Source organism: Triturus cristatus, chromosome 6 (genome assembly GCF_964204655.1).
Source record: "Triturus cristatus chromosome 6, aTriCri1.1, whole genome shotgun sequence".
NCBI lineage: Eukaryota > Metazoa > Chordata > Amphibia > Caudata > Salamandridae > Triturus > Triturus cristatus.
In genome coordinates, this window is record NC_140589.1 from 759789906 (window position 1) to 759806901 (window position 16996).

The 16996-nt window shown below is 44.3% G+C and overlaps 1 protein-coding gene across 3 annotated transcripts in view; it reads left to right on the top strand.

The window, feature by feature from the left end:
- The first annotated feature begins 3941 nt into the window (after positions 1-3941).
- The window catches only part of FAM184A (family with sequence similarity 184 member A), a 630233-nt gene continuing 617178 nt past the window's right edge, over positions 3942-16996 (top strand). For all 3 annotated transcript variants that reach the window (XM_085611278.1, XM_085611279.1, XM_085611280.1), the window contains exon 1: positions 3942-4400. In XM_085611278.1, the coding sequence (XP_085467404.1) occupies positions 4230-4400 (171 nt within the window). In that variant the 5' untranslated portion in view covers positions 3942-4229. The remainder of the gene's footprint in view (positions 4401-16996) is intronic.

Sequence of the window (16996 nt, forward strand, 5' to 3'; positions counted from 1 at the left end):
CCCTGACTCCCCCCAGCCCTGAAAACTACTCTGACCCCCCAGCCCTGAAAACTACCCCCTAACCCATACATACTTACCCCCAAAACCCAGCCCCAGCCCCACTTACCTCACTGCGTCCTCTGGCTCTCCCGATCCTTCCTGCTTACTGCTTTCTGCTTCCGCCCAACAGCAGCTTAACCACGCATATGTGTCCTTAAGGCATATGCATGGTTAAGGGCAAGCGTGGCCGCGCTTGTGTTGTCGGAACACGCGTGGTTGAGCCTGCGTTGTTTTGACTGTTTCCCCAGTGGGAGTAATATGCCGGCTGTTTCTAAAGACACTGACATGAGAGAAAATAAAAATGATGAGTTTTTTGTAAAGCATATAAACATAAAGTTAAATCTTCAGTTACATTTTCTCCCATTTCTAAGTATCTCATTTACATTCAGCAGGTATCTTACTACCAGTGGCCAGTCGACATGCTGCCATATTAATAACTAAAAAATACAGCAATTTTTTTAAATGGGAGAAATTTAAAGTGCATAAAAATGTTCCATCAAAGTGCACAAAAATGTTCCTTATTATGAACATTTTTGCAGAACGTTTTTCTGCACTTTAAATTTCTCCCATTTAAAAGAAAATTGATGTTTCTACATGTAGTACATGTAAAGGTGCCACATTTCGTAAAAGGTATGCCCTGTGTCACAACTGCATATGACGCTGAATCCCAGTCACCCATATACATATAACCCATTCATTCATGCACATATATCCCCACAGACCATGCACTCACTGACGTACATGGTACTCCTAGTCACAGCATTTTGTTCACACCATAGTATCGGCTCCAATGACATTAGGTTTCAAGTCAATGAAGCTGAGAGAGGGGGGGAGCCTGGTAACAATACGCAAGTTACTTGGCCTTCAGTAGCTCATGACAATTTTCACTGCTCATCAAAAGTACTCTCATTACAGAAAAGGTTTGAGACCCCTGCATTAACTGTTTTCTTGTACCTCACGTCTTTGGGTGATATGTGAGTGTGGTGATGGTGTGCATGCTGAAAATACTATAATTGAGGGTGTGGGAGATTCTGCATCAGGAATATTTGTAATGGGTATAGTCAAATACATTAAGTATTGAGTCATGGACTTCATGGTGTCCGGTTTAATGTGGGGCTATATCACATTTTCCTTTAGAAAAACGTGTTGTTTTTATTCATTTTTTTCATTTATTGTGTTTTTCAATTCATGATCACTGTTGTGTTGTTACTGAGGAATGGCAAGTAAGGTCATTATACATTGGATAATTGTATCCCCATCCCTCAAAATAAAACTATAAGGGGCGGAAAAATAAGTGGGATCTCTGAGTCCTGAGGAAGGCCGAATGACCCAGATGGGCGATTGAGAGTAGCCAAAACATGTCGACAAGAGAGTGGATAAGAGGGATGTAGGGGCACTAATACCCCCATTTCATCCCCCATTGATGTTTTTATTCTTATCCAGTGAGTTGAATAACAGAGAGAGTTTAGGACATCTTTCAGGTAGTTTTACTTACTTTTTTATTCTGCAGAGTAGATCCCCTTAAATGTGTGTATTGTCTTCCCCTATTCCCTTTGCTCCATCTATTGGTCTGTGCAGGGATGTTGTAGCACAGCCAGTGATGAAGCATGCCAGTAGTGGGTGGGGGCATTTTTAAAGAACTTTGTATTTTTCCTATGTGATATTCTTGATTCGATAGAATACTACATTTCCTTCTTTTTCTCTTTTGTGTGCAAGTAGCTAAATCAAACCCAGGAATAGAAGTAAAGTATCATGGATAGCAGTGCATTTACATTTGGATCAGTTATGGCTATAACCCTCCATCACCCCATACTGGTGGTGCACTTAATGATGGGTTGTCAGTTCCCTGAACTAAGGACTCTAAGCACAAACACTGATCATCTGTCAGCTCAAATCCAATCCAAAGGTTTGGTAGCTTTAGAAGGTGGTTCAGACAAGTCACCCAGTTACTGTTCCTTATACTGAATTATTTTCTATTCATAGCACTTCTTGAGTGCATGGGGTAAAGTTGAAGGGCAGGGAGTTAGGGTCCTCTTTTATGGGAAAGTGACAAGTGGCTACCAGGTGCCTAGGATGGAAGTATTTAACCCCGCCTTCCCCCTCATATAATAGACTTGTGGGGACAAGAATAGTGTGGGGAAGAGTTTTTATATCATTAGTAAGTCAGACACAAAGTTTTGGTGTTGTATGGATAATACTTGGGGATTTGCTGATGGGCAGGTCCCGAAAAGAGTGGGGGGTTTACAGGCTATTTTAGGATCAAAAACAGGTTGATTGTATTGTATTTGGGTATCACCTTTGAAGGCAGAAATAAAGAGTGGGTTGGGATAGTTTAGAATTCATTCAGCTCAAACTTTAAGGCTTAGAGTGTCAAGATGTCGAATAACAGGTCGGATATTCAGGGGATTAGTGAAGACACATGCAATTGATATGGGTATGTGGTTGGGGTTATTTAGAGCAAGGGGTAAGGGATGGGACAGGTTATGTTGATGTATAATGAATTATCAATTTAGTTTGTATGATTAAGTGCCTTGGGATTCATTGTTGTGATACGCACCTCTTTCATTATTACAGCCTTTTCTACACATTTTTGACCGTCAGAATAGTTTATAGGGTCTGGCTTGACAGCACATCTGTCACTAGACAATTATGTGAGAATCACCAGGATAGGGGTTTTGACTCCACCCACATGTTAGGAGCCAGGAATTTATGTTTTGGTTGGGCAGGCCATGTGCTTCCACCAAAAAGTGCTTGCCCTCCACACTGCTGTGATCATTTGTTTATTTATCCAGCTGCCTGAGGTTTAACTTTCAAGTGTACAACCACACAACAATGTAATGATAATAAAGTGCCTTAGATAACTAGATAATTTATAGCATTTTTCTCTGGCAACAGCACAGTGCAACTGTCACCTGACATTTTAACCTACACCAATATTATTCTACAGGTCTTTGATTCCGCACAAATACATATCCATTCCAATGCAATCTACTTGCAATACGTCACATTACTGTACAACATTCTTTTAAGGCCAGACCTACTTGCATTGCCAATGCTTGTTGGATTGTGCCGCCGTCTCACCCAATACTGATTTGTGGTGACCCCCTCAATGCCAACCAATAAAAATCTCTTGAAAGCAGGGCTCGGTTACCTTAGCGAAACTTCACAGAGACTGCAACACACAGGTTTAAAGGCAAGCTTGTGTGTTTCCCCATGGTGATGCCAGGCATGATTTGTCACATATCATGAAAGGAAACCAATATTTCACTGTTTCTCGTCAGCCTCTCGCCGCAGACCCAGCGGGAAAAAGCAGGGCAATTATTTTCTGCGAGACTGCACCGCACTGGCTTTTTAATTTACCATCTACAAGAACGTAATATTGGAAAGAAATTGAAAAAATTATATAGATATTAGTGATAGCTGGAGCCTGGACTGGAGCGGGTGCCATAAAGACGAAGTGAATGCACTTGTTATAGAGTTCCAAACCTCGCATACGCTGTAGTAGAATAATCATTGCACGCTCAAGAATATTGACTCTCACAGAAAAGGAACAAAAAACGGCTTGCGTGTTCGTTCGTGGGGTCGCACTGTGCGTTGCGCGCAGGGTGGTAATAATGGCAGTGTACGTGACAGCAGATTTCTGTTTATGTGGGGAGTTTACCGGGTGTAAAAGTGGGGATGTAGTGTGCACCGTTTGTGCATACGTGTTAGGTGCACAGGTTGTGTGAGGGGGCGCAGTCTGTGCGGGCTTTTGTGCGTACGAATACTGTGTTGCGCCTTCATGTGTACAGTTTGGCAGTGCTGATGTTCAGCACCTGTGCATCTGGACAGCTCCATGACCACTGAAGCTGAGAGATAGGGGGAGCTTGCTTCGACTACCGGAAGTGACGTCACGGTGCCGCGTAAACAGTTGCTCTGCGAGCCCTGGTAACCGGGCACCGCCGCCGAAGCAACAGAGACAACAGCAGAGCCTCCGGGCAGAGGCAGTAAGAGGGCATCGGCTCGCAGCTCGGGCGGCACCAGACCCCCTCCCTCAGCCCAGGGGGAGCATGGGAAGCGCTCTGCAGCAGCCCCGGCGCCGGTATCGCCCCCATCCCCTAGTAGCAAAGCCCTGACCGCGGACTCACCACCCACCCACCCCACGCCCCCTGCACAGAAACTCGCTGTGCCCCTAGCTGCAGTGGGTGAAGATGGCGACGGGCATGAACTGGCACCACTACTATACCGGCGGGGGCAGCGTCCCCGGCAGGTTCCCTTCGTCCCCTGCCACCCCCCAGCAGCAGCACCAGCCAGTGGGTGGGCTGGAGTACAGTGCAGAGCTTCACCTGAAGATGAGCAAGAAGATCGCACAGCTCACCAAGGTACAGGCGGGCAGGGGCACTGGGGTCAACCATGTGCTGAGGTACTACGAAGGAAGCTAAGGGGCATAGATCCAGGGGTAACAAGGTGCAACGGAAGATGTCGACAGATGCCCTGTGGGCAGCAGAGACACATTTAGCAATAGGGGTAGGGCACAGCAGAGAGGGGGAAGGGGAGCCAGGGGTACAGCTGTGCAGTAGCGCCCATCAAGCTATTCTGGCTGGAGAAGCAGCAGCGACACTGTGAAGGAATGGGAATACCAGAGGCACGTGGGGCATCTTGGCTTATATTATTACTATTCATAACCAGAGAAATGTAACTGTTTGGAATGGTCACAGATACTGTGGTATTTCACAGAATAGCACGAGTTGTAACAAACACTTTCTGTTGCTTTCGGAGAGAGAAGTTGCACAAATAACATTGCATTGGCGTCTATTTTTTGCTGTTTGATTCGTTGCAATCCATAAAAGAGAATTTGCCATGCATCTTTGGGCACAAGTTCATGAGGAGCATTTGGCCGTTTGGACTTTGCTGCCCACGTGCTCGCGTGAGTGTGTGTGCACGCGCTTCTTTTAATTACATCACTTCTCTTTAACGGGTGTTTCCAAAGGCTTGTACTGTACAACCAGATCATCAGTTTATAGAATACGAATGCGCATTTCTTCAAATGTATTCTTCTGTAACACGTTTGTGTGTGGGCGTTGCAAACAGTTAAATGATAATTCCTGTCGAACATTCTCTGAGAGACAATTGAATAGAAACCCTTTGAACAGAAAGCGTAGAATAACCAATCAGGATCTTTACAGCCCTGCGGTTGTCAGGTTATCTTAGTCAAGCTTCATAGGACAGCAGCCAGCCTGCACAAGAATGTAGATGGGGCATCCCTTGTGAATTATGTAATATGTGACAAGGAATTTAAAGTCTTGGGTCCTTTATGCGATTAAACTCCCCGTGAATGAGCTCTAACAAATCTTACCTAAGTGAGAATGCAGAAACACTATCACAACATTTGCCCTTAGGGTTGATATCAGATGGTTGTAATGGTGTCAAGACATTCTATGTCTCTAGTCTAATATCTGGTGATGAGAGACCCCACCCCCATACACCCGAGTGATGAGCCTCAAAAGAAACCATTGGTACAAAGGACTAAAGTACAACAACCACAGGGTGGTACCCTATGCACCAAGTATGAGGTTAAAGGGAAGTGATGAAATGTAATGTTACTTGCAATGCAGGGCATTGTCCTAGGATGCCCTGACTCAGGAATGATTATAATGGATATATTCCTGTTATTGCACCCATGCAATAAACCTCCCAGGAGCAATTTTCAAGATTGCGAGGTACATCTCCTTACAGTTGCACGGGTGGGTTGGTTTTACAGTCCTTATTGGACCACGATTGGGCTGCTGTTTGCGATGCATCTCAAAAGAAGACCCTAGAAAAGGATAACACTCTGAAAATGCAGTGATCATCATACCTGCACCAGGGCCACCAGGACCACCAGGAAAGGTTACTGAAGTATTCGCTCTGTTCCACTCGCCTTTGGTGTTAGTCGAGTTGCGTGCTTTTTCATATTACAGGGATAGAGCTGGCCATGTTTGGTCCTTTCCACATCCCTACATGTAATAAATGTAATATTAGATGTAATTCTCGATGTCCTCTCGATGTGCTTGTAAAATCAGGGTATGCCAGCTCGAACCAATTACTGCAAGAAACGTCAACTGCTGACGTTCTAAGGTACCCGGGGTAGGCATGGACTCTGTAATTGTTTTTGATCAATCACCGTTGAGTGTTTCTTAAGTATGTTGTGTTATTACAGTTTTTAAGATGAGAGACTTTACAATGATTTTATAGCTTTGTAAAATTTCTTTCTACAGAAAAATGCATTCTTGGTGTGACCCCGGAGAGCCCTGATTAGCAAATTGAGTTAAGCATCCAGGGAGCATGCATATTTAAACTATCTTTCCATGTCTGATTAATAATCCATGGAAAAATTCTTAAGCACAAATGAATGTGTAGCAGAGATGGCATGCTGATCACAGTAACAGCGCGCTGTCCTGCCCCTGTCCCACACACAGACCGTGCTTTTGTGCTGTGCCCTGCTGTGGTTAGACAGGACATTCCAGGGAGTGCCTGAAGGATCCAGCTGTTTATCTGGCATGATTGAATGGCATTTACACAGCCTTCCTCATCATGCGTGGGCACCAGCAGGTCTGCCCCAGGTGGACGGGTAGGACTTTATGTGCTAGTGAAATGATCTCCTCAGAGATGAGCATTGCTGTGTAAGCCTGTCGAATATTGATTGTGTTCCAGGGACAGGGGAATCCTTTAATTGTTTCCTTTTCCTCCTCAGCCATTTCCCAAATGGCCATTTTACAGATAACGACCTGCTCAGCGAAGATGACATTGTAACAATATCTGAAAGTGTTTGATCTCCGGCCTTTGGGAGGTTAAAATGAGCAGCTAATACCTATTGTGTGTCTAGCTGGCGGGGGCGGGACTCAGAAGTGCTTACTGTCACTACAGGGTTGGTCGAGAGCCACAGCAGTTATCCATCTCATATTACTCTGCCTCTTCCTTATTGGTTGGCTTTTGATCACTGCTTAGCCTTTTCAATTTTCTATAGATGTTATATTCCCATAAGTTTTCATTTTGCTTGCAGCCGATTTATTTTCAGTGCACAAAGACGAGAAACAACTGGAGGCCAAATTAACACATCGAGAACTATGTTGGAAACGCTTGTCCATATCCATTGTCTTATTATACTTTCTTTCTCTTCAGAGCTTACATATTATGATCTAAAAGGGATTCTGGAAGCATCTGATCCTGCTTTCATTTTACACCCCACATCCGACTTTATTGCTGTGTAAATGCAAGCAGAAGTACTGTTGGATGTGGAAACAAGAGGCCACTGTCCTAGTTCAAGCACCACTAATTGATCATTGCCTTGTCAGGAGCATATTTCTTCATGTAACTTGTCGGCAAATCTGAGAGTGCTTAGAAGAGAGCTAACTGCAGGTATTAAACGCTATCTGAATGAGTAAACATGATGTCTGAGGACAGCTTCGATCTTTGTAAGCAATTCGAACAGATTGGTTAGTAGTCAAATGTGCATGGGTCAAAAAATAGGCCCAACCTGAATCTTTTGGGGTCACTATTGTCTTATGTTCTGTGTACAGCATATTTTCCTGCTTTCTGTAAGCTTGCATTGGCTGTTACAAGAAAAAGCGGCTGCCGACATGGCTCGCGGTGGGGTGGGTGGGTCACGCGGGGGCGGGCTGTGCTGTGGTCGTGCATATGTTTTTAAAAAAATACTTAAAAAAGAAATAATAATAAACTTACTGTTGTGCCGGATCCACGTCTCCGCTGCCGCTCTTCTCCTTCTCGAGCAAAAGCACAGCCAGGCCCCCACTGACCAATCACATCGCTGCAATAGGCACACAGGCTCCCCTGACCAATCACAATGCTGCAATGCAGCGTTGATTTGTTTTGAGTGTCCTGGCTGGACGCTCAACCAGGGAATGGGAGCCTGGGCTTGTTCTCCATGCAGGCTGTAATGCAGCTTGCATGGAGAACGGGGAAAGTGCGCATGACTGGTTTGGGCGGCCTGAGAGGGCCGACCAAGTCATTGCACACTTAGAAGTGGGCAAACCACGCCTCCCCTGCCCTGCTCCGAGAGCAGAGCAGCCCTGCCTGCCTGCAAAGCAGCAGGAAGCATAAAATATTAATAACTTAAAGTTTTCATTTTATGCTTTCTTCTTTGCACTGCTTTAAAGCAGTGGGGCGACGCTCCTCCGCCATAGCAGAGTAACCGCCACCGATAGAAACGACTGCATGAAATATGAAATGACTTTTATTTTGTAGTGTTTCTTCATACGTTTGCAGCCGGACCCCGCTGCAACTTTGCTTCTAGTAAATACAACTGAGTAAATATATATATTTGATGTAGGAGAGGGGAGGCGTAGCATTTGTTTTCTCATACTCTAGGCCACGATGTCAAACGGTGGATGTGAGACTGCCACATAGATTAAAGAGTCTCTCAAGTCTACTGTTTACACTGATAGCAAAGACTTTGAAGCGCAGCTGAGTAGTTTGATAAACCACCTGTCTCCGAGGTTGTCCTGTCATTATAAAAACACATCTTGACAGGAATGTTATTTGATGTATGGATCTGTCAGCGCACAAAGAGACAAGCATGATTTATCAAAGGGCTTTCCTCATCTGATGCCTTTGGTGGGCACCTTTGAAAAATATGGCCTGCAGCACAAACGCATGAATGTTTTATTCGGAGATATTGGAATATGTTTACCAACGAAACCTACTGTTAAATTTCCCCTTTGCTGTATAGCAAGAACACAGCGGAAGACAGCGAGGCGACTTGAAACATACTTCAAACCTGAAGTTTTCGGATTATTGGTGGTGGGGAAAATAGGGGGAAATCCAGAGATGGTGCGACCCCATAATAGCTCAAAAGAATGGTGTTCGCACGTCTGAGTTTAGACCCACGGTGTTGGGTTTCAGTGACCTAACACCAGGCGGTTACATCACAGACTCACATTTTAGGCTGTTTCACTACTGTTGTTTGGCTTTGCTGTGTGTGCCCCAGAGGCGTTTCCCTGATTGTGTAATTCGAATGAGGTTAAGCAGCCCCTGGATGTTGATACGTATTGATGTACGTTTGTCTTCCACTCTGTACACATTGTTGCTGTGCGAGGCAGTGCCTCTGAGGTGTGGTATTTTAGACAGTGCTTTAAATGGGAAAAAATAAGTGCAGGTACTCATTAATATGAGCTAGAGGCGTGGTGAGTGGGCGGGGCTAGGGGCGGGGCTTAGGGCAACATATGACGATACATAATGACTTCTATATCAGTTGCAGCAACTATGAAAAACACATGAGAAATGTGTTTATGTAACCAAAACAGGTTAACTCATTACACAAAATGAAACCCAAAAAGGATGATATGTTAACAGTTTATCGTTCTGTAATATTTGCTGCTTCTTAATGCCATGCTGTTATGCGGCACAATACTATATGCTCTCAAGTGTGCACGCACACGCTCTATCTCTCCACATTCCCTCTAAAATCTACTGAGTGTCCTGATTCTCTCCCTTTTATCTCCACTTGCCTCTAATCTTCACCCAGCCTATAAACTTCTCACTAGTTCTGCTCCTCTTTTGCTTACTCTCCACAAGTCTTACATTTTCTCCCTGGTTTTTCCGTACTTGTCTCCTGTTCACCCCTCCATGCTGCACTCATCCCCTAAATTTGCCGTCTGGAAAATTAAAGTTAAGAAATGCACCGGATTTGACTTTACAGAAATGTGTGTTAAAATACAATTTCTGAGACGATTCATGATTTCAAAACTCAACCACCTCACGTCTTTACATTCATCCCTACTCCTTCCGTCCACAAAGAGAAGCAGCTCCTGTCCTGAACAAAAAGATGAAAAGAAAACCGGCTTTGGCGAAGGCAGAGGATTTTGTTGGGCTGTCACTGCTTTAGAATGGCCAGTGCAATCAATATCCTGACTGACTGCCCGTCCCAACCCATTTACACACCTGATGGAGAGGGGCGGGGTGAGGCTAAAGCACTTTCAGCAGAATAGTCCTCGGGCACATGATCGACAGTGAAGGGTCTGTCTAGACCCTGCACTGTTAGTCACAGCGTGACGCACGGCAAGCCCTCTGCCCCCTGCAGGCTCAGGCCATTCACATGGGCGCTGCTGGAATCTCCAGCAGGGACTCAGCATGAGGCTTGGCGCTCTTACAAGCTCCTGAGAAGCAGAGCGGCATCTGCCCTGTGCTAGAGGAGATAAATAACCGGAGCCTGCAGTGCCATCTACTAGGGTACCGGTACTCTCCCTGGCGAATGAGAAGTGCCAGTACTGAGGGCCAGAAAATTCAGAAGTGCCGGTACTCAGTACCGGTGAGTACCGGCCCATTTAAAACACTGATTTTAGATGACAGTTGTCTCTGTGTTATTGATCAACCCATGGCTAGGAGATGTTGGCAGCCAGCTGGTGTTAATTTATCTTAGTGTTCCCCTATGTATACAGATGTTTACTGACCCCAGCAGCCACTCTGACATATGCTATTTGAGGTGACCGTTATCTCCTTGGTATTGGTTTGGCCTACGGGTAAAAGGAGTTTCATTGTGGTTGATGTTGGTCTATAGTTACAATTTACAGCTATTGGCCAGCTGTTTGTTTTGTTTCTCATGTTGTCCAGCAGAAAAGAGCACACATGATGATTGTTTTACACGGGGTGGTTGTTTGTAAATTAGACCTTTCTGTGACAGTTTGTATGGCACAATTTCGACCCTTACTATAATAATAACTATATTAAATATTGTGGAGGTAAGTTTATATTGACTACTATTAACGGTCATATAGCAATATTTTGGGCATTGATTTTTTGGTCTTGTTATATTTATAGGTCGATACCGACCTCAGTATTGTGAGTCTCAGTCTCGTGGTTTCATTGACGTATGTGTCCAGTAACGTAAACACTTCTTGTCATCGAAAAGTAATCTGATCTGCATTTTTTGACTAACCAGACTGCTGCCAGCGGTTTCATCATGCGTTGTAGATGACTTCTGTATTTACTGACCATGGGCGGTTGATATATTCTAGCGAATAGTTGTTATTAATGGCTTCTAAGCGGTGCACTCTAGCGCTTTTCTAGTCATAACATTGTCTTCTGCTACTCTTTTAACATAGGCTTAACAACCTTATTGTAATTCTAGCTCTGTTGGATACATCTTTCAGTGTTCATTTTATTTCTTGGTAACTTTGCGTATTTAGATTATTTTCTTAACAGTCTAATATGGCGCAGATTTTTAAAAAAGATTCAGCAATATCCAGTAGTCTTTACTAAGAGGCAGGATTATGTGTTCATTTTACTGGCAGGCCTGGACTCGGACCCAAAGGCAGCCGTGGCAACTTTTGTCAGACCAGCCCACGCGCGTTACATAGCGAGCAAGCGCAGCGAGCGAGCCTGAGCACTACAAGGAGGGTTTGGGCAGTGTTCTCCGCCCCAAAAAATTTGTGAAAAAATTGTAAAAATGGTGCATATTTTTCATTATATATTCAATTGTATTAGCTTTTAAAATATAGTAAATGATGGGCTTACAGTGCACCGGGATATAACAATCTTTATTGGGGCCCATCAATGATTCCCTCACTATCACTTTCCCACAGTGCCCCTCATCTCTCCATAGCCCCTCTCTCACATGTATTTCATTTGTTTTATAGCGCCTCTCATATCAGATTATGGTGTTGGAGCACTTAACATCACACACACATAGAGACAATGTGTATGTTAGTGTATAGAAAATGTTACATAAAACAAAGGGCACTCCGAGGTGTAGGCATTTTTTAAGAGTGCTCGAGCTGGCACAAACTCAGGATTCAAAATGTAACACTGTGGTTAGGGTTACATTTACTAATAAGAATTTATTTCTATCCAAACAATTCCTTTTAGCAGCATTAGGATAATGAAAGACCAGCTGCCTGAAACGTGTACTCTTTAAGTTCCTTGGTTGTTAAGGCGCTGTTTGTGATGTTCAGTTTTTGAAGTGGCCACAATGCTTTTTGCTCCACTTGTACAGCCAGGTCCTAGTCCCTGGGGAAGTAGTGCACTTTAGAGAGAGCGCGTGGTATTGCACATCATCAAGTGCAGGTTATAGGATCACTGGTGGAAGTTTACAAAAGCAGAGGTGGAGAGTCTATAGCACACTTATGATTAGACATAGCTTCACTTTAGAGGTGTCATAAATAATGAAGATTACAGAATTTACATATATTACATTGTTTCAACTGCTATTCAGTGAGAGGAGGGGGTCACAGTCCATTCACTGCAGGTCCCAAATCCCTATACAATCTGACCACTTCTATAGATCTCACAAAGACACTCCGATATGGGATGATAAAAAAAATGCCCACCCCAACTGTTTCCTCTACTTCTCTCTTCGTCCTTACCATGCAAGCTCTGGACCACAATTATACACAAAATCTCAGACTGGCCAACCCAGTTCAGTAACCATCTAAGCAGACTATATCATATAAAATACCATAAAGGGGCCTGCAGGGCTGTTCACAGCTACCAGCATGCTGAAACCCATGTTTGTCCCCGCACTACATCATCCAACACACTGCTACTCTCTGCACCCCACAACACGATAACCAAACTTTGGTGGTCTTCATGCATAACATGGAAACACTTCCCACATAGGATCAAAACTGGATCAACATTCTTCCAACCACACATCCTACATGCTCAGCATGTTACTCATGTAGGCTTCACTTCAGCGCCCCAGATAGGGGTAGTAAGTGCTGTGTAAATGCTGCAGTACAATCCAATATTGTTAGTCTACAGCTCATCTTAACTTCGTGCTGTTGTTTGTATCCCTGTGCGTGAGGTGAGGGCATCTGTAGGTGTCCAGTAGTGCCAAACCACTCAACCTTTAAAGAAATACATATGTGATATTGTTGCAAAGCGTTAATTGAACTACCCTGCTCGAGTCATTAGCCTCGCTTTGTAGGTTGGCAGCCACGAGCCCAGCATGAACATCACTTTCCAGTTTCTAGCAGTGCATTGACGCTCTGTGCGCTATGGTTTATGGACAGCCAGGGAGCGTGATGCGTTCTGACAGCACAGCATAGCTGCTCTCTCTGCTGTGAATGGTGTAACCATGGCTCCCAGTATAGGTGCCCTGATTTCAGCCACATGGTGCCCGGGGAAGATGAGATTCCACGACAGAGCACGAGAGCGGGCATTCGTGCCAGGAACCCGCAGTGAGAGGCCAGGAAGCGGCGTACGGCCTAAAGTAATGGCTGCAAGTTGGCCAGATTTTTGTGCCCCCTCAGACGTTCAGTTCAAGTCGTGTGTCACTAACAGGCTACACTGTAATTCAAAAATAACAAGTAAAAGGGAGAAAGAACCAGAGGACGAAGCTTCTTGGATCTGGCTTTTAAAATGTAGGCACCCAGGCCTCCCCTTGGATTGCAAAGCCTGCCTGTGCTCTTACAAATTCCTCGTATCTAACTATGCGCGGAACGTAGGGGATTGAAAGAGGAGTCTTTGTTGTCTGTAGTTTTGTATTTCTTAAGTGGCCCAGGTAAGGGAAAAAGGAGTTCGCTTTTTGCAGCTGTCAACACAGCACATGACTCTGGCATGCCCTGATTCAAGAATGTGCGATATTCAAGTCAAGGCTTGTTTGCAGAAAAACGAGAAACCCACATTGGACATATAATATGTGAGAGAGAGTTATCCATATTCCGTGTTTACATTAATATTTTTTTTCACTCAATTCCTACTCAACTGACTTTTTTCTTACTTATGGTCAGGAATATTCTAAATATCGCACATTTTGGTTCCCTATCTCTCTTTTTCACTGCACTTATAATACAGTATTTTAACGTATCAACCTTGTTGGGGAGGCCCTGACTTGGTCCTTGTAAACGAAACGTATTATATTGAAGCTCCTTATCCTATATCGTTATATGATCATCTCTAATGTCAGAATAAGTAAATCATTTGATAGATTGTTATATTTTCGAGTAAAAAGTTAATTTAAGGCCAAAGTTCACTATTTGATATTTAACTGTTTTGCAGTGTTGCATCAGTTGCGTTTATGTAGCGCTTAATAATCGTGATGAAGTGCTAATGCCCATTTGCTGCCAGGTAGCACACTACTCTATAGGAATGCTATGGCAAGAAGAGGCTGTGCTCATCATGTTACTTTATGGGTAGTGTATTGAAGTCGTGCATGAGAGCCAAAGTCTGTGCTCTTTTCTTGTTTTGCTGCAGTGCCTATGCAATATCATATTTATAATAAACTTCATTTTAAAGAAAAAGTGAACACCTTCAATAATGCACAATCCTACACATAAGGTGTTGGCTGGTAGAATCGAGTCCTAAATGTCGACGGGGCGGAATATCTTACAGCAATATCGAGGGACAAAATACCACATATATATATATATATATATCCTGTCAGTGTGGTGATCAGACCTCTTTAGGTCGAAACGCATCACAGAGGATTTATGATGTTCAATAAATCCCCTTTTCTCTAAATTGGGACGTTTCTGGAGTTTGTGACCTGAGAGCGCGTTGTAGTGGATGTTCTGCATAATTTGAATGCCGGTATTTCTCAGCCGGCGAACACCCCACCCCCCCAAGGGGTGTTGGTTTCCAGAAGGAGTTCTTGTTGTCTGGAATATCTATGTGTCAGTTAGTGGAGGAGTGGCGTATCGAAGTTATATATATATAGCCCACTTGGGATGTATTTTGAAAAGACTACCAGTCCCAGAATTCCTTGGAACTTACCCAGCTGTGATTGTTTGATCATGAATGAAATAAAGAAGGGACAAACACTGGTAATCTTAATGGTGGCAGTCATTCAGTAGCAGAAAAGCCTTTGAGGAAGGGCGCATGCCCGAAACGCGTCAGGCTCTGCTGACGCTGGTTGCACCTGTATCTTCCCTTACTTGGAGAGAGCTGACTGGGAGTGCGCGCTGCATTTGGGTGCTTGTGAAACTGACTATATTATGGCCGACCCGGCCGGGGGGCGCACCGCCGTGTTACTTAGCGGTTCCACTGCTGGTGTGATTATCGGCGGAATGGATCAGTCTGGCTCAATATTTGAACGGGGAGGAAGTGTGCAGGTACACCCGTGATTAATGAATTGACATTTTATTGAATTGACTGCCTTCAGCCCACTTGGGATGTATTTTGAAAAGACTACCAGTCCCAGAATTCCTTGGAACTTACCCAGCTGTGATTGTTTGATCATGAATGAAATAAATAAGGGACAAACACTGGTAATCTTAATGGTGGCAGTCATTCAGTAGCAGAAAAGCCTTTGAGGAAGGGCGCATGCCCGAAACGCGTCAGGCTCTGCTGACGCTGGTTGCACCTGTATCTTCCCTTACTTGGAGAGAGCTGACTGGGAGTGCGCGCTGCATTTGGGTGCTTGTGAAACTGACTATATTACGGCCGACCCGTCCGGGGGGCGCACCGCCGTGTTACTTAGCGGTTCCACTGCTGGTGTGTTTATCGGCGGAATGGATCAGTCTGGCTCAATATTTGAACGGGGAGGAAGTGTGCAGGTACACCCGTGATTAATGAATTGACATTTTATTGAATTGACTGCCTTCAGCCCACTTGGGATGTATTTTGAAAAGACTACCAGTCCCAGAATTCCTTGGAACTTACCCAGCTGTGATTGTTTGATCATGAATGAAATAAAGAAGGGACAAACACTGGTAATCTTAATGGTGGCAGTCATTCAGTAGCAGAAAAGCCTTTGAGGAAGGGCGCATGCCCGAAACGCGTCAGGCTCTGCTGACGCTGGTTGCACCTGTATCTTCCCTTACTTGGAGAGAGCTGACTGGGAGTGCGCGCTGCATTTGGGTGCTTGTGAAACTGAATATATATATATATATATATATATATATATATATATATATATATATATATATATATATATATATATATATATATATTATCTACTGGCGGTCGCCAGTAGATAGTTATAGTTAGGACCGTGTTTCCATAGGAAATCTCAAAATTCTATTTTGAATAACTTTGGCGCCGGTTGACGAATCTTCGCGAAATTTTCAAAACTAATGGGGCGCTCGGCTCAGCTCCTACCCTGAAAGTCTCGGGGTGATTCGCCAAGCGGGGGCCGAGAAAAAAGGGGGGTCCCAAAACGCGTTTTCCCCATGCATTTTTCCATAGGACCTTTAGTCGAAGGTACAGCCCGAACGGCTGAATAGAATTACTTGAAATTTGGCAGAGAGGTAGTCCTCAGGTCAGGGAAGTGCCTTTTGCAGGTCTGGTGTCAATTTGTTCAGTATTTCCTGAGAAAATAGCATTTAAAAGCATATAAATATCTAAACGCGCGCACGGTGCGCGCACGGTGACGTGCGCGAGCAAAATTCTGATTGGTTGTTAGATGTCAGTCAACATTCGAATCGGTCAAAATCAGGAAGTGTCGGCCGCCATTTTGTCTCTCGCACTGAAAAGGAAAGGGGGAAAAAAGGAAGGTGGAAAACGTGAAAAGGGGGCAGGAAAGAGAGTTCCTGACCCCCTAGCCTTTGTCAGGGGGTCACAGAAGGACATAAACATTTTATTTTTTTTTACAAAAATCGCGGGGTGCGCGCACGATGCGCGCACGGTGCGCGCGGCCCACCATGAGCCCAATGCGCGCGCACGGTGCGCGCACGGTGAAAAACCTTTAAAAAATATATATATTAATAAATACATAACTTAGCATTTAAAACACCGTACACATTCACTTAAAAAACCATAGGTTTCACACAGGTTATAGTTAGGTGGACATTTCACTCGTAAAAAACCAATGAAATTCCCCCGTTATAGTTAGTTCAGATAACTATAACTTGCGCGACCGCCACTCTATCACAAGGATGATGTCATCAGTGATGTCATGAGTGATGCCACTGACCATGTCATGAGTGATGTAATATGTGACGTCATGAGCAGTGGATTGCGGGCGCGCAAGTTATAGTTATCTGAACCTGGTGGTTAGATGTCAGTCAACATTCGAATCGGTCGAAATCAGGAAGTGCCGGAC